General features: G+C 42.4%; 1 protein-coding gene across 13 annotated transcripts in view; it reads right to left on the reverse strand.

The window, feature by feature from the left end:
• Cpeb3 (cytoplasmic polyadenylation element binding protein 3) overlaps positions 1 to 18526 on the reverse strand; it is a 187271-nt gene that overhangs the window by 57183 nt on the left and 111562 nt on the right. For all 13 annotated transcript variants that reach the window (XM_029472536.1, XM_029472535.1, XM_021152378.2 and 10 more), the window contains 2 exons: positions 10936 to 11103; positions 10041 to 10130 (listed from right to left, as the gene is read on the reverse strand). In XM_029472536.1, the coding sequence (XP_029328396.1) occupies positions 10041 to 10130; positions 10936 to 11103 (258 nt within the window). The remainder of the gene's footprint in view (positions 1 to 10040; positions 10131 to 10935; positions 11104 to 18526) is intronic.

Raw genomic sequence — 18526 nt, forward strand, 5'->3', positions numbered from 1 at the left:
GAGGAGTACTTACAGCTTCCAAGCAGAGTCCTCACGAGGAGTACTTACAGCTTCCAAGCAGAGTCCTCATGAGGAGTACTTACAGTTTCCCGGGATGAAGCACCTGCCCTTTTCTAGCATCTCTGCCCAGGCACAGCATGTACCACTGTGACCTTGTTCGTACACACTGTCCCTATTTCTGTAGTTGCTCAGGCTTTGTCCTGTGGCTTACATGCCCCGAATGCTGTTCTCCTTCCTGTACAGTTCCCTAAATTGTAAATGGTTCACAAAAACCAAGTTCACAGTTGGACTTTAGTACAATGCTGAGAAGACAGGTGTTTAATACCACAGTCTAAGTGGGAGTGTACTACGGTCTTGAAAGTAAAAATAGAAGCTTCTCCATCTGTCTAAGCAGGACAAGACAAAAAAAATCACCTCAGTACAGTCCAATGCAGGTTCAATGTTTTCACAAGAAAACACTCCTTGGAATGAAAACTGCAAGTATATAAAATGTTAAAATATATTCATAATTCACCAGAGTGTTAGAATTGTCAGCCAAGACCTACATTTATGAAAGGAAAATAAAAGAATATTACTCAAAGTATTTATTGTATTATAGAGTGTGAAAGATTAAATACATGCTAAATTCATTAGGCTTCCTGACTAATGTTTACATAACCCAGAAGGTGGAAAAACTTGGAATCTGAGACTAGATTTTATTTTCATTCAAATTATCTACATGGGGAAAAAATGACATTTGCAAATCTGTCTTTCCAAAGTCAGATTTTAGACCAACTGAAGGAAAATGAAATAGATGCTACACTCCAGCCTGCTATAGTCACTCAATGACCTGTTTGTCCCTTTCTTGTCCCTCAAACAGTATTACCTTAGCTGGCTGGTTCAAAGTGGATTGAATCCACGTGGCCTGCCTTATGCCAGGCTCACAAGTCATGCTGGTATTACATAAACCATCACAACTGCATGGCTTAGTCACAAGGTCAGCAGGCAAGCCAGCTTGCGCAGCATAGGGAACTCCAGGACTGCAGCTAAAAGCCGCTCAGTAGCATATGCTTCTGGTGCTCAGGAAATGGCTCTCTGCTAAAGAGCTGATGTTTCCAGAGGACCTGGGTTCGATTCTAAGCACCCACACAGCTGCTGTCAACTGTCTGGCCTCTTAGGGCACCAGGACATACATGATGCATGGACATACAAGCACAGAAACACATACAGGCAAAATACACACATAAAAAAAAGAATAAAAATATATGTTTTTTTTTTTTTAAGATACACATGCTTTTCTGAAAGTGGAAGAGAGTCTACACCTCAGTCACGGTATTACACTGCCTGCCTATGTCTACTTCTGTGCACCTGGACCTATGACCCAGATGGACAAAGCTTGTACCAGCTACCCGAGTAAGCTGTGGGTTATAGCCTCCTCCATTGCTGGCATCTCAGATTCTGCAGGGTTTCGGGGTACATAGCTATCTCTTGCCCAATATCTGAGGCTGGCTCCTGCCCCTGTGTTTGCCCAGAAGCCTCTGCCAACAATGGCGAAGTACTCTCTCTGGCTAGATTCTCTGTGTGGTCCCATGGGTTCCATTCCTTCCCAAGAGGTTAGATTAGAGCCATATCAGGAGCAGCTGCTTTGTGCAGAAAGGAGAAAAAGTCCAGGGCGGGGAGACATTTTTATAGCTCCAGAGGCAGCAACTTTGGACAAGAGACATTCTCCAGGAGATACTGAGAGAGGTTATACTGAATGTCTACCACTGCATTCATTGGGCCAAGTTATCTTCCCAGATGGAATATTCACAGCTCTGTGCTCAAGGAAGTTACGACCAAGCTTTTCCTTTATAGCAGTCATGAAATCCAGGGCTCTACCTTGGGAATAACTTACGTTATAGCCAAGTCTTCAAACACAAACTGGGCTAATCAGATGTCCTCTCTGGAACTCAAATAGAAACATGAGAACACTTGAGCTGACTCTCAGCAGAAGACTGCAATGGAGGATTAGCTCCCAGTACACACAGCCGAGCTGCCCTGCCACCCCTACCACAGCCTCCACACCACCTGCTCATATCCAAGCACCTCTTATACTCTGCTAGTCACTTACAGCCGTGCCCCTGAGCTGAGCCAGCACCTGAGCGTCTGTGATCGATCCAGGCAAAGGACTCCATCACAAAGCATCTCACCCAGGTCCAGAAGTGATGAGGTAGCACCAGAGGCAGAAGCCTATAGGTAAGCTATGGACAAAAGACAACTCAGACCTACTACACGCTTAAGACAGCTCTTTGGAAAGACTCCAGCTTATGTGAGAACAACAGAGGACCAGGCTATATAGCCTAAGCATGCTTTCCCTTCTAAGCAAGAATGAATTTAAAAGTTCACTTCCTTTATTTACTAGGTAAAATAACACCAACTACCGATATTCCAGGTTCAAGTCAGTCTAATAAAAACTGCACACTAATGAAAAGACATTTCTCTTCTATTTCAGCTTTAAATGAAGGTTGGGTAAAGTGATCGTAAGGAACTTTCCAGTTCTAGGATGTGATGGGCTTCGATTCTCTGAGCAAGGAATGAAACTATACATCACTTGCAATGCTGTAGTTCATTCATTTAAAAACTATTCGAGGCAAATGTGCCAGGGGTAGGAGGTGCTCAGTACAGAGCCATGAGTGAAACAAGAAGCAGCACCGGGCTCTTACATTCTAGTTTGCAAGGCAGACGATAGGTGCTTCAAAGAAAAGTAGGATGAGGTACGAAAGAACTATGAGGGGAAGCAGAGGGCAGGGGGATGGCTACTTTAGATATAGACGTTAGAACGACTGTTGTTGTTAAGGTGACATCTAAGCAGAGACCTGAAGGAAGAAAGGGAGCCTATTTAGAAACCTGACAAAAAGAAGGACCACTGTTCTAAAAGGATTCTTCTGTTCTGTTCAAGACAGTAGGGCTGGTCATAGTAGTGTACATCTGTAATATAAGTACTCAAAGCCGTTAGGACTTCAAGGTCACCCTAAGCTCCTCTATGAGACTCTGCTAAGATGGGCAGTGATGGCTGGAAGCAGCCAAGATTCAGCCAATCAGGCTGGATCAAAAAAAGACTGGATCATTTCAGTTACATGATTCATACCAGTGTGGCCAGTGTGGCCCTGGCTTCTGCAGAGGTCCATTATTTGCCGAACAAAGAAGCGAAAAGGTGAGTTCACAGCTGCAATGTGCCATTTATCTGACTTGGAACTAAAGAGAAAACTTGGTGCAGATGTCCAAATTAGCATAAACTTTACAAAGCGATTGCTTTGGGAAACCATGTGACATCAAATCCGGAGCCATTAAGATTTTCATCTCTACTTAAGTAGTTCTAATTTAGCCTAAAGGAAACAACTTGAAAGAAAAGGACACAGACAAGAATGCATGAACATAAGTATTATTACTAATGGGCTAAATTGCCATCAAGCAAATAAATTAGGGTATAGAATACGTGAAACAGCCAACAAAAGTCACTAGATGCTTGTGGGGAGATGAGATTGAAATGTGAACACAGACTGATCTCAGCTGTTATGCTACTGGCCCTGTGTACAGACAGATAGGTGTACGCAGCTAAAGCAATCCTACAAGGAAACAAGGATGCTGGCGATGAGTTCTGCTGAGGAGGCACCATCGTTCCTGTTGCTCACAAAGCAACACTTGCTCACTGAAAGCCAGAGTGTCTTGTTCTGGTCCCACTGCTCTGTCCACTTACTGGGCAGTTATAATACCAGGTATTTGACAAGAAGGCCACAGCTATCTCTATTTCCTGGTCTTAGTAACTGTTGCTATAAACTTTACTTATCTGCTCTTCATTTTCCTCTCCCTTCTCAAAAAAGATGACTGGAGACACATGCAATTCCAACCCCCGTCTCTGCTCCCCATGGCCTGACTGTAAACCAAGCACCCACCAGGGATCTCTTCTCAGATCAGATGTGAGGACAAGCCAAACTCTAAATCAAACTTTCAACACACCAGCCTGATTCCCCTCTGATCAACAATGCCAACTAGCAGCCCATTTTTTTATTATTTTTTATTATTATTAGGTATTCTCTTCATTTACATTAATGGAAGGAATGTCAGCACACCCTGCCATTGCGCCTACTGCCATTCCATCAACTACAACCCCCCATTCTTTTTTCTAATTTTAATATTTGTTTATTTATTTTATGTATATGAGTACACTATAGCTGTACAGATGGTTGTGAGCCTTCATGTTGTTGCTGAGAATTGAATTTTTAGGACCTCTGCTTGCTCTGGTCGGCTGCAACTCACTCCAGTCCAAAGATTTATTTATTATTATACATAAGTACACTGTAGCTTTCTTCAGACGCACCAGAAGATGGTGTCAGATCTCATTATAAGTGGTTGTGGGTTGCTGGGATTTGGACTCAGAACCTTTGGAAGAGTAGTCAGTGCTCTTACCCGTTGAGGCATTTTGCCAGCCCTTTCCCCCTATTCTTATAATATCTCATTGCTAGTATCCTAGGTCTTAAACTAAGAAAACCACTCCTCTGCTCACATAATCCTTCACTGATACCTGAGTACTATGTAAAATATTCATCTGCGATTTTGTTGTTGTTGTTTAAGCATAAGAAACGACATGAAGGCATATGTGTGGTTTGAATATGCTTGGCTCATGAGAAATGGCACTATTAGGAGGTGTGGCCTTGTTGGAGGAAGTATCTCTGTGTAGGTGAGCTTTCCCAGTCGACACCCCACCCCGGGGAAACCCCCTATCTCATCCCCCTGCTTCTATGAAGGTGTTCCCTCACCTACCCACCCATTCCCGCCTCCCTGCCCTGGCATTCCCCTACACTGGGGCATCGAGCTTTCACAGGACCTCTCCTGCCATTGATGCCCAACAAGGCCATCCTCTGCTACATATGCAGCTGGAGCCATGAGTACTCTCTGGTTGGTGGTTTAGTCCCTGGGAGCTCTGGGGGGAGGGGGGAAGGGGAGGTCTGGTTGGTTGATATTGTTGTTCTTCCTATGAGGTTACAAACCCTTTCAGCTCTTTCAGTCCTTTAATTCCTCCATTAGGGACCCCATGCTCAGTCCGATGTTTAGCTGCAAGCATCCACTTCTGTATATGTCAGGCTCTGGCAGAGCCTCTCAGGAGACACCTATATCAGGCTCCTGTCAGCAAGCACTTGTTGGCATCCACAATAGTGTCTGGGTTTGGTAACTGTATATGGGATGGAGCCCCAGGTGGAGCAGTCTCTGGATGGCCTTTCCTTCAGTCTCTGCTCTGCACTGTCTCTGCATTTCCTCCTGTGAGTATTTTGTTCCCCTTCTAAGACACTTTGGTCTTCCTTCTTCTTGAGCTTCATGTGGTCTGTGAATTTTATTTTGGGTATTCTGAGCTTTGGGGCTATTATCTACTTATCAATGAGTGCATACCATGTGTGTTCTTTTGTGACTGGGTTACCTTACTCAGGATGATATTTTCTAGTTCCATCCATTTGCCTAAGAATTTCATGAATTCATTGTTTTTAATAGCTGAGTAGTACTCCATTGTATAAATGTACCACATTTTCTGTATCCACTCCTCTGTAGAGGGGCATCTGGGTTCTTTCCAGCTTCTGGCTATTATAAATAAGGCTGTTATGAACATAGTGGAGCATGTGTCCTTTGTTATATATTGGAGCATCTTCTGGGTATATACCCAGGAGTGGTATAGCTGGGTCCTCAGATAATACTATGATTTTCTGAGGAACCGCCAAACTGATTTCCAGAGTGGTTGTACTAACTTGCAATCCCACCAGCAATGGAGGAGTGTTCCTCTTTCTCCACATCCTTGCCAGCATCTGCTGCCACCTGAGTTTTTGATCTTAGCCATTCTGACTGATGTGAGGTGGAATCTCAGGGTTGTTTTGATTTGCATTTCCCTGATGTCTAAAGATGCTGAACATTTCTTAAGGTGCTTCTTGGCCATTCGGTATTCCTTAGTTGAGAATTCTTGGTTTAGCTCTGTCCCCCATTTTTTAATAGGATTATTTGGTGATCTGGAGTCTAACTTCTTGAGTTCTTTGTATATATTGGATATTAACCCTCTATTGGATGTAGTGTCCTTTGCCTTACAGAAGCTTTGCAATTTTGTGAGGTCCCATTTGTGTATTTTCGATCTTAGAGCATAAGCCATTGGTGTTCTGATTAGGAAATTTTCCTCTATGCCTATGTGTTCGAGCCCTTCCCCACTTTCTCTTCTATTAGTTTCTGTGTATCTGGTTTCATGTGCAGGTCCTTGATCCACTTGGACTTGAGCTTTGTACAAGGAGATAAGAATGGATCAATTCGCATTCTTCTACATGCAGACTGCCAGTTGAACTAGCACCATTTGTTGAAAATGCTGTCTTTTTTCCACTGGATGGTTTTAGCTCCTTTGTCAAAGATCAAGTGACCATAGGTGTGTGGATTCATTTCTGGGTCTTCAATTCTATTCCATCGATCCACCTGCTTGTCTCTGTAATACAACTTGAGGTCAGGAATGGTGATTTCCCCAGAAGTTCTTTTATTGTTGAGAAGTTTTCACTATCCTGGGTTTTCTGTTATTCCAAGTGAATGTGCAAATTGCTCTTTCTAACTCTGTGAAGAATTGAGTTGGGATTTTGATGGGGATTGCATTGCATCTGTAGATTGCTTTCAGCAAGATGGCCATCTTTACTACATTCATCCTGCCAATCCATGAGCATGGGAGATCTTTCTATCTTCTGAGATCTTCTTCAATCTCTTTCGTCAGAGACTTGAAGTTCTTGTCATACAGATCTTTCACTTGCTTGCTTAGAGTCTACCTATCTCCAGAGGTCAGGATTTTATACATCCCACAGCAATCTCTTTTGAATGCCTAGAATAATTTTGTTCCCTTGATATGGATTACAGATTGTTCCATAGTTTAAAAGAAATACCATCATTTATAATACCATGTTATAAACAGAATTTACTCCTTTGAATTCTCATTACAGCATCATGAAATAGGTACTATTTTGTTCTTTCTTTGTTGGCAATACAACTAAGGCAGGGAAAGGTTAAATAACCAACTCAGGGCCATACAACACCTAAGAGCCCCATAAATCTACTGCCAGGATTCATACTTTACCACTCAAAGTTTACATTTATATCTTTGAGTACCTTTAAGAAAGTGCGGCCATTTAAAATCAAGAATGGTGTCTTCTCTAGATTCCCACAAGACCTAACACAGACTCCTTCAGAGACTACTAGACACATACATCTATACCCTGTATTCTGTTTGTACCAGGGCCCCGTCACTTGCCACTCCTTGTCTTCTCTGCCTCCCTTTGCCCTCCCCTCTTTCTTCTGTAACACCATGTTATTGTGGTACAGGCCTCCCACACTAGGCAAGGTTAGTTTCATCCCCAGCCCTTTTTGTCTATTTTATTTTGAGACAGAATCAAACTTGAATTTGCAATCCTCTTCCCAGAGGCTCCTCAGTAGCTATGGTTACAGACCTGTGTCACGAGCCTTGGCTCACCAGGGAGCTCCAGGCCAGCCAAGGCTACATAGAATCTGTCTCAAAACAAAACAAAACAAACAAAAACACATAAAGAAAAGTATTGGTGAAGCTGGAGAGATAGCTCAGAGGTTGAGAGCACTGACTGCTCTTCCAGAGGTCCAGAGTTCAATTCCCAGCAACCACATGGTGGCTCACAACCATCCGTAATGGGATCCAATGCCCTCATCTTGTGTGTCTGACGACAGCCACAGTGTACTCACATAAAATAAATAAATAAATCTTTAAAAAGTTGGTGATTTTACTGGCAATGCAAAAACCATATGGGCTTCTAATAGAGTGCTTGCCAGAAGACATGGAACCCTCAGCTTGACCTCAGAAGACGGAGGCCTGTGGCTGAAGGGCATCTTTAGCTATAGAGTAAGTCCATTCCAACCTGGGCTACTTCTGACTATCTAAAAGACAAAAGTCATTCATATAAAAGAAGTTTCCATAAAAAACCCAAATATCTAAAAGGTATCAGGAATTATTATCTTGTCTAACAATAGAAAATCAATGTGATAGTAAAGAAGGTTAAAAATAACTCCAAAAGTATAGTTTTTAACAATACAATTGGAAAAAATTAAAAAGGAATAATTTCCCTAGACTCTCAGCAAAACTGAGTTTTATAAACCAAGCACTAAGACTGGGAACAGGAATTTACCCTAGGAGGTAAAGACAGAACTGTAAGTCAGTACTGTTGCCCAGTGTACAGAGAAGGCCCTGGTTACAGCTTCAGCACCTCTCCCCTTGCAAAGAAAATTCAGAAAGGAAAAAACAAAATTAAAAATATAATACTAACAAGCATAATTTATGAGAGAAAAGAACTCTAACACCCACAGACTTGAATAAATAAACTATGCTCATTAATGATAATGTAGGTCGACCTCAGAAAGATGCTGACATTGTTAGAGGGAATATATAAAAAAAACAGCATACATTATATGTAATGTACATATGTAAAAAAACCCTTAAAATTCCATATAAATCTACATATTTATACGTACTAATAAGGAGGACATTTAGCAAAATGAGTATTTCTCACAGATATACACTTGGAATGAATATTTGAATGTGACCATATATATAATAAATTTCTCTTTTATTTCTCCAATGACCATTTGACAACTTCATGCAAGAATGATTTTCATTATCTTCTCAGTATGACTACTTTGTAACCTTTCATGTGTGTCATTTTATAAAGTGTATGACATATTCCATAGTGTGATAAACACATTCATTCATTCATTGATAAAATGCTGCATCACAGTATGTCCCACCACACCTGGCCTGAAAACATCTTTACATATACAACTTTACATAGTGTAGTTCACGCATCACAAGGTAGGGAACACATTCTTCCATTGAAATGATCAGTGTAATGATTTTTATCTCTTCTGATGAAATACACTTAATTTCAAAATGTAAAACTGTTCTGAGCCAGATATTGTTGTGTGCCTTTAACTCTAGCATCTGAGAGCTGAGGCACAGAAACACTGAGTATACTGCCAGCCTGGAATACAAAGCGAAGTACACATGTCTTAAAAAAAAAAAAAAAAACCTAAGAGGAGATATTAAAAAACCACAAGTAACCCTTCAGTGGCTAACTTCTTTTCATGGGCTACAGAGCAATGGAGGAGATGGCTAAGTGAGCAAAACCCCAATGAGTTGAGCACAGCAGGAAGCCAGTGGCTTCCCCAGCTTAAGCTCAAGTTTGTCCTGCACAGGGCACAAGGAAGACAAGGATGCTGACTTCCTCCTTCTGTGACGAGGAATGTTACACACAAAATGTATCACAAGTCACTTCTCAGGGGTGTCATCAACAAGATGAGTGGCACCTCTAAAACACAGGTTGCAGAACATAACACAGGAATGAGAAACCCACTCTCTTCAACCCAAAGTAGTCTATTATATGACTCTCCGAACACACTCAAACTGGGCATCAGCACAGACGTCCGCTGGACTCTGCAGCAACAACAATCTCTGAGCACAAGGCAATATGTTTGTTGGGCCTTAGTGGGAGAACCTCCCACAAGTTAAGAGAAGCGGGATGTTGTGAAGACTCTTTTCTAGTTAGTTCTCCACCTCTCAACAGGCCAAGCCACTCGGCATTTGGCTGCGGACAATGGGCACACGGCACAAAGCCATTCTTTAGCCACTAGCTTTCCCAATCCCCAGGACTGTGAGATCTATTTAAAAATTTTTTAAAAGCCACACAGCTATAGGAATACACATAAATCTAACTTTTACATTTTACCACTGCTGGCATCCTTCAAAACCCTAGGGAACTATAATCTTAGCCAAAGCTCCTCTATTACAGACTCGAAACAATCTCACTGATAATAAACTCAGGGGTCATCGCACACGGTACGCTCCTGGGGAGTGTCTCCACATGAAACTCACACATGATGATGAGCACTGTTAGGTTACTTGGGGAAATAGGGCCAATGGCTATTTCAAGACTTGGAAGACCATCTTATTTGGTACTGTCTGGCGTCTGACAGACAGAGGGACATCTTGAGTCCATTACCTTTAGGAGGGAAGTATGACTTGCTCTCGGCTTTATGAGGCCAGTCCACCACAAGGGGTCCAAACCTGCGAAAGCTGGCAGTGATCTCATCTACAAAACAAAGAAGAAATTTAGTAAAAGAGGGAAAACCTGCAATTGTGAGAAACATAAAATATATCTTTTCATTAAAAAATGTTCTAAGGGATCCCCCCCACCCGACTTTTACACTTATTTTCTTTTAAGAGCTTTTCTAAAGTATTTCTCAGAAGTAACTCTGCAGAATAAAATACCATTGCTAGGGAGTATATCTGGTTATTAGCGTCTAGTCATGAAAAAATACATTTCTAACTCTAATTCCTTTCCTTTTACTGCCAATAAACTTAATAAGAAACTTGGTAGAAAAATCTAGTTCTAGCTAAGGTGATCTTTATGTAAAGTAAAACAGATTTCAAAAACTGAGAATGTTTCTGTAGTTTTAGAAAAAAAAAGGTAAAGATGCAGAAGATGTTTCAAATATAATTTCACAGACAGAAGAGATGGCTCGGTGCATAGAGGATCTTGCCATGAAGCCTACCAACCTGAGTTCAATCCCTGGGACTCACATGGGAGCAAGAAACTCTTACAAACTGCCCTCTGCCCTCCAAGTACAGTGGCCTATACATATCACCCCAAAGTAAGAAATGTAAATTAGAGGAAAATGAAGTTCTGGCCACTACAAGTTTCATGTAGTGAGTCTAAAATAGCACATCCAAAGCCTATGAGAACTACAATAGCTTAAGTTAGCTTTGTCATAGTTTAATTTCATTACACATTCAACATGTGTTTACTGACCCTAGCTTGGAGAAGTGTCAGGGTATGGTGACACAACGCACAAAAGTCCAGCTCTTGTATAGTTGTTAATGAATGCATGTGGTACCTTCATCGATGTCAGGAGGAAGGCCTCCAACAAACACCTTTCTAGAGTAGCGTTCCACTCGTTCCCCATTTTGACATCGAGTAGGAGAACTTAAGCCAGATGATAAGGCCTGATCACCATGGCTGTCATCCAAGAAGGCGTCTTCAAAGGGAAAGAGAGAAGACCGACCTGAAACAAAGTAGCAGTTTCTGTAATCAGAATGGCTTTCCTAGAAAACAATGCTGTGAAACACATAGAACACAATGTATCCTGAGGCACGGCTTTTCCAACTGAAGACCACCAAGTACAACCATGTTTACATATAACACGGAAATGACTAGAATAGTATCTAAGGACAAAGCATCAAAACTGCATCTGCTTTCCTTGGTAAAAAAGATCACTGCATTATATTTATAGTCCCCATTGTAGCTACTAAGTACATGCCCTTACCAAAGAGGCACTCTCATGCCTAGCTGAAGAGCTGCTGGCAGGTGACGGCTGTATGGGGAGGGAAAATCATTTTTCTTTGGGGAAGTGTCCATTGGTAGGTGAAGGGACCCCACACACAATGAATGTGGTAAGCACTAGCTGGATTCTGACTTATTGAGGGGAGAAACATATAAAGTTGGGAGGTGCATATGTTGGGGATCTGGAGAAGGAGGGATAGGATTAAATATTATGCTAGTAAAAGAATGTAACCAGTTGGAGGTAATGGTATGTCTCTAATCCCAGAGTTTGGGAAGCAGAGGCAGATGGATCTCTGTGAGTCAGAGCTACACACAGAGAAACCCTGCCTCATATAACCAAAAAATGGAGAATGTACCCATAAGTTATTTTTTCCTTTCTTTAATCATTTTTAAAGTACATAGGATAAGCAAATAAATATTGCTCCACGATGATCTTTATCTGCTCTTGTTTATCCTATGTACTTTAAAAAATGATTAAAGAAAGGAAAAAATAACTTATGGGTACATTCTCTTCTAATAGCAGAGCCAATGATAGTTTTCCTGGCATCAAAGGGACTCCAATTTGAAAATAAGCACATAAATCAAGATATAGTAGTATGGGTGTGGCTATGACATATTAACACTGTTACTCTAGGCTGTATTTTAAATCTTTCTCTCTCTCACACACACACACAATGCAGATGATGGTGGCTCATGGATTTAATACCAGCACTTCGGAAGTCAGATGCAAGAGAATCTCTGTGAGTTCAAGGCCACCCTAGTCTACACAGTGAGTTCCACTTGAGTCAGGGCTATAGTGATGCCATCTCTCAGAAAAAGAAACAAACAAAAACAACAGCAACAACAAAATCCCTAAAGAATTATTTTCTGATTTGTTTTTTTGAGACAAGGTTTTTTGTGTAGCCTTGGCTATTGTGGAACTCAATATGCAAAACAGGCTGGCTTCAAATTCACAGAGATCTGACTGCTTCTGCCTTCCACTTGCGAGGATTAAAAGTGTGTACCACCATGACTAGAAATTATTTTCAATGTGGCATTCCAAAATAAGGCCCAGATTAAAAAATAATTTTTCTTGTTTTGAGTCTGTGAGTTCCTGATAAAACTTGCCACCAGTTTCTACTGTCTGAGGGAAGGTGGGAAGGAGGAATGGGGAAGAGAGAATAGATAAGGCAAAGGAGGAGGGAAGAGGAAGAAGAAGGACAGCAGAAAGGAGAGATGGAGGTAGGAGAACGTGAAAGGAGGGGGAAGGAGGTGGAGCAGCAGCAGGAAAAACAAAGGAGGAAAGCAGAGAAAGGGACAGGCACACAAAGGCCCTCTCTCCCCTCTCTTAAGTCGGCTCTACTTCCCTGCAACCCAGGCTTTGAGCCACTACAGCCATCATGCAAGAACAGTACAAACAGCCTTAGAAAAGTGGTAAACAACTTTTTGCCAAAAAGAAAAACGCTGCTAACATAACCATGTTATACTACAAGCAACTCAGGGGTATGAGCCTGGCGTCAGCAAAGGCCAAGGGTGGGGATAATGAGACACCGAAGGGTTCTTACTCATTCTTCCCAGCACTGCTACAAAGACAACGAGTTTCTCTCTCTGTGCCGCCTATCTTTACAGCTGGGTAGGAATGAACAATAGTAAATTCTCATCTCTTGAAGACTGTTTTCATCACAGGGAGTAAAAGAAACAGATCTGCAACAACTGCAGGCAAAATGAGCTTCCCATAGACATTTTCTGACAGCAGCCAGTTACATCTGCCATGCAGGCCACACTCAGGATCAAATTAGCAATTCCCACAGAATGTCTATTCCTACCTCTTAATTCCAATTCAAGAAACATGAGAGGTGCAAAAGACAAAGGGTGGTGGAGAAGAGGCAGAAATGAAATGAATGAAATGTGTGTCAGGCTCCACCTCGTGAGAAAGCAAGATGCTGCTCTGCAATAAAGAAACATTAACTCACTCCAGCTCCATCCAGAAGGAGGATCACAGGAGCCTTTAACACACAACACTCAGTGGGAAACATGGAGGGAAATGTTTATCCCCTTTCCAAGATGGCCAAAGTGCTTCCTGACAAAGGACTCTGTCTAATGAGGGACAGGCAAGTTAGTGCATGGTAATTATGAGAAAGCAGATAATGAGAAAAGCCAAGCAACACAGTTTGCAGGAGGACAATTTTCAGCAAAAATTTGTGGAGTGGGGATTTGAGTAAAATAACTAAAAACCATCACATAAGCTCCTGATCTTCCACTTTAATCTGCTTCTCACCAGCGTTCCTTAAATGTCAATATAAAGACCATACCTGGGAGATTGCTCAGTGGATATACCATACAAATGTGGGAGCCAAGGTCAGAACCCCAGCACCCACATAGATACCTGGTGGACATGGTGGCCACCTGTAACCCTAACTAACCCTTAGGAGGCAGAGAGAAGGGATCACTAGATCAAGCTGGCCAGCTAGCACAATCTGGAAGCTCTGGGCTCAAGTGAGACATCCTGCCTAAACAAGGATAGTTCAAGGTGGAGAATAATCAAGGGAGACAGGCAGCATCAACCTCTGACTTCCACGAACCTGCACACATGCACACATACATCCACACATGTGGGCTCACACACTGCACATTACAGACACAGCAAAACATAAATGCCTTTTATATATACCCAATTCAACCCAGTAATTTAGTATATAGCCTTCATATTCGTTCTCTCCCCCTCCAGCCCACCTCCCTCCCTCCCTCTCTATCTAAATCAATTTCTCACTAAATTCTGCCAATTCAAGCTTCAAAACACACTTTCACTGTAAGTCCTGTCATCACCAGTCCTAATGCCCTAATCCAAACCACTATCTTGTTCCTTAACTCACAGTCTGAGTAGCTACATAAACACCTTTTCTCAATGATTTCTACCTAGAATCCAGCAATGCTTTCTTAAGAAAGAAAGAAAGAAAGAAAGAAAGAAAGAGAGAGAGAGAGAAAGGAAAGAAGAAATGTGACTGTAGGATGGCAACCCCATCCCTCACTTGATGCCCTGTCTTCTTGCTCTATAAGAGCAAGAGGTGGGCTCTATAAGTTCCCTCTCTCTATTGTAGGGCATTTCATCTAAGGTCCTTCCTTCCCTTTGATTCCTGAGAGTCTCTTACTTCCCAGGTCTCTGGTGCATTCTGGAGGGTCCCCCCAACCTCCTATTTCCTGAAGTTGCCCGATTCCACTCTTTCTGCTGGCCCTCAGGGCTTCAGTCCTTTTCCCTCACCCAATACCAGATCAGGTTCCCCTCTCTCCCACACTCCACCCCCATCCCATCCACTTTCCCTCCCAACTTGTGATTGTTTTCTTCTCTCTCCCAAGTGGGACTGAGGCATCCTCACTTGGGCACTTAAGCTTGTTGACCATTTTGAGTCCTGTGGACTGTATCTTGGATATATATATATATATATATATATCTTGCTAATATCCACTTATCTGTGAGTACATACCATGCATGTCCTTTTGGGTCTGAGTTACCTCACTCAGGATAATATGTTCTAGTTCCATCCATTTGCCTGTAAAACTCATCCCTCAGTCACATCTCTGACCCATAATTGTTCCTGTCTGAAAGAATTACAGGGATGGAAATGGAGAGAAGCCTGAGGAAAAGAAGGTCCAGCCACAGACCCAAAGTGGGATCCAGCTTAAGGGAGGGTCCAAGACCTGACACTATTTCTGAGGCTATGGAGTGCTCACAAAAAGGGACCTAGCATGACTGTCCTCGGAAAGACCCAACAAGCAGCTAAAAGAGACAGCTGCAGATATTTGCACCCAATCAATGAACAGAAGCAGTGGACTCCTGTTGTTGAATTAGGGAAGATTGAAAGAAGCTGAGGATAAGGGCGATCCTGTAGGAGGACCAGCAGTCTCAATTAATCTGTACCCCTGAGATCTTTCAAACACTGGACCACCAAACAGACAGCATACACCAGCTGATATGAGGCCCCCAACACACATACAGTAAACTTCTTCCAGGTCTGTGTTCATTCAGAGATGAAGCACCTACCTAACCCTCAAGAGACTGGAGGCCCCAGGGAGTTTAGAGGTCACGTGGGTTGGGGGGTGGGGGCATCCACGTGGAGACAGGTGGGTGGAGAGGAGGTGTGGGATGTGGAGCAGTCAGAGGGTGGATGGGGGGGCAGGGAATGGAATATGGAGTGTAAAAAATAAATTAATAAAAGAAAGAGAGAGAGAGAGAGAGAGAGAGAGAGGGAGAGAGAAAGAGAGGGGGCGGAGAAGCTGAAGAAGTGATGTCCCTACATTAACCTGAACATGTAACCACACCCTACACTCCTTCTTCAAAAGCTCCCGATGGCATTCTACTGCCTTTTGGATCACATACAAAACATTGCTATGAACTACCAGGTCCCCGCTTGCTTCTTCCCTGAAGCAGCTGCTGCTCCTTGCTCAGTGACCTCTCTAATCAGAGTCCTGTGGGTTCCTGATTACTCTTGCCACCGGTGCCAAGGACACAGTGTTCCTGCTAACCTAAGCATTCTTTTCTCCAATCATTGCTAATTCTTATATTTGTACGAGTGTTCGACTGCATGTATGTGTGTTTATCATACTTATGCCCTGGTACTGACAGAGGCCAGAATATTGCATCAGATCCCCTGGAACTATACATACATACATACATATGTATATGTATACATACATATATATACATATGGTGGACACTGGGGATCAAACCCAGGTCCTTTGGAAGAGCAGCCAGTATCTTTAACTGCTGAGCCAGCTCTCCTACCCCATAGTTAATCCTTAATTCTTGAGGTCTCAGTAGCAAAGTCATTTTCTTGTGTGGAACTGTACTGAACCTTTAGATCAGGCTCCTCCAACCCATGCCTAACATCCCGTGCTTCTCCCTCCAAGCACTTTCCCCAGTTACCGCCATAGCCTTTCTTGGGTTTTATTGAGTATTATGCTTCCCCACTCCATTACATTATAATTTCCATTAGGATAGAGGAGACCAAATTAATCTTCTACCTTAGAGTACATTAGAAGGACCTAAAACATGTTAAATGTTTTCTTAGGCAACATCTAAGGAAACAAAACAGTGTGTGCAAAGCTGACCATGGTGGTTCACTCCAGTAATCCTAGCATTGGGGAGAATGGGGAAGGAGGATCATGAGTTCAAGGCTAGCCTGGACTACAGCATAAGACCCTATCTCAAAAACAAACAAAAGAAAACAGTATGTACAAAAACATGCATGCCTCTGAGCATATTCACTGAGTCTGAGAACGTGAGAAATGTGGCCATTCCCTAGGAAGGTGGGGCCCTAACTATTAATGCTTTCACATGCACAGTATTATGTCCCATACTTTGTATTACAGAAAGCAATTTTCCTCTTTCCAATGTAATACTTCAATCTAATATGCTAATACTGGTCTTTATTTTTTTTAATTTAAAGATGGTATCATATATTCCAGGCTGGACTCAAACTCTATGTAACTGAAGATGATCTTAAACTATTTATTTGTTTGTTTTTTTTCGAGACAGGGTTTCTCTGTATAGCCTAACTCAGAAATCTGCCTGCCTCTGCCTCCCGAGTGCTGGGATTAAAGGCGTGCCCCACCACGCCCAGCTGATCTTAAACTTTTTTTAAAAAAGATTTATTTATTTTTTTGTATGTCAGACACACCAGAAGAAGACATCAGATCCCATTATAGATGGTTGTAAGCCATCATGTTGCTAGGAATTGAACTCAGGACCTCTGGAAAAGTAGTCAGTACTCAACCTCTGAGCCATCTCTCCAGCTCCAACCTTTATTTTTAATGTCTGTATTTAGCCTGCATGTATGTCTATATACCATGTGAATACCCGATACTCTTAGAAGCCAGGAAGTCTGTCAAATACTCCAGGAATTAGAGTTATAGATGGTTGTGAATATACTGTGGATAATGGGAATTTAACCCAAGTTCTCTGGACCAGTGAGCCATCTCTCTAGTTTTGACCTTGAACTTCTGCTCTTCTGTCTCCCAAGTGCTAGGATGCACTACCACACTTGCTTTTCTGTAGTCTTGGGGGTTGCACCCAAGTCTCTGTGTATGTTAGGCAAGCACCATACCAACTGAGCTATAGCCTCATAAAACATTTTACACACAGGGCTTTTAACACACATGCCCTGGAGACTATTACACTTGCATCAACTCCATTTTGTCTTGCCAGAATCACTTCTCTGAGCTACCGCTGACTATTTTATGTCTCAAATCCTACAAAAGCTTTTATCCTCTCTACTGGCAGTTTGAACCCAGGGAGTAGGGAGATGCGTTGAGATTTTGAATAAGTCAGTGACTATCCAGATGGACAATGAGGAAGTCTTCAACCAGAGCAGTGAAAAAGTCACAGCGATTCCAGACATTCTTGAGCAAATAAAACCGTGTTTCTCATGACCAACATAACCACAGACAGCTTCCCCAGAGGAAAATAAAACCAGGAGCTGTAAAACTCTGGAGAGTTTTCAGAACCAGTCTGGGGAGTCAGGCAGTTCCTACGGCTTTAGAACAATGCTGCTGTCTTAGCAGTAGTAGTGTTTAGGGTGTTACTGGCCTTAGCAATGGAGGCAGCCTTGCGAACGAAACTGCACATGGCAAGCACATAGATGACGCTTCTCTAACTGCAGTGGGAACTAAGAATGTGGGTTCCAGAACCCAATCCTCAAATCCACTAATCTGAATTTGTGGAAGCCAGGCTTCAAGCTCTGCACCCCTATCCCAGTGATTCCTCTGCTAAAGTTTAAGAACCACGGAGAGACGATGTTCTCTGTCTGCCGCAGGCGGCCACTGAAAGAGATCTGTATGAAATGTATGAGCCTTAGAAACATCTGAGTTAAGGAAAGTATAGCCTCATGATTGAGAATAGGAGATCTCTAATCAGCTTTACTGTGACATGACGGCCTGGTGCCTAATAGGTGAGAAAACTGCTTCAGGAAGCAATTCAAAGACACTTTTGGGGATGAGGGAGAGTTAAAGGTATGGTTCAGTGGAGAGGACTTGCTTAGTTTGCATAAAGATCCCAGGTTCAAGACCCAGCAGAAAAGAGATTGTCAGCCTAGTACTTAGTTTACATAGCGAATTCCAGGCAGCCAGGACTACATTTTGTCTCAAAAAGAAAGAGAGAGAGTGAGAGTGAG

Source organism: Mus caroli, chromosome 19 (assembly GCF_900094665.2).
Source record: "Mus caroli chromosome 19, CAROLI_EIJ_v1.1, whole genome shotgun sequence".
NCBI lineage: Eukaryota > Metazoa > Chordata > Mammalia > Rodentia > Muridae > Mus > Mus caroli.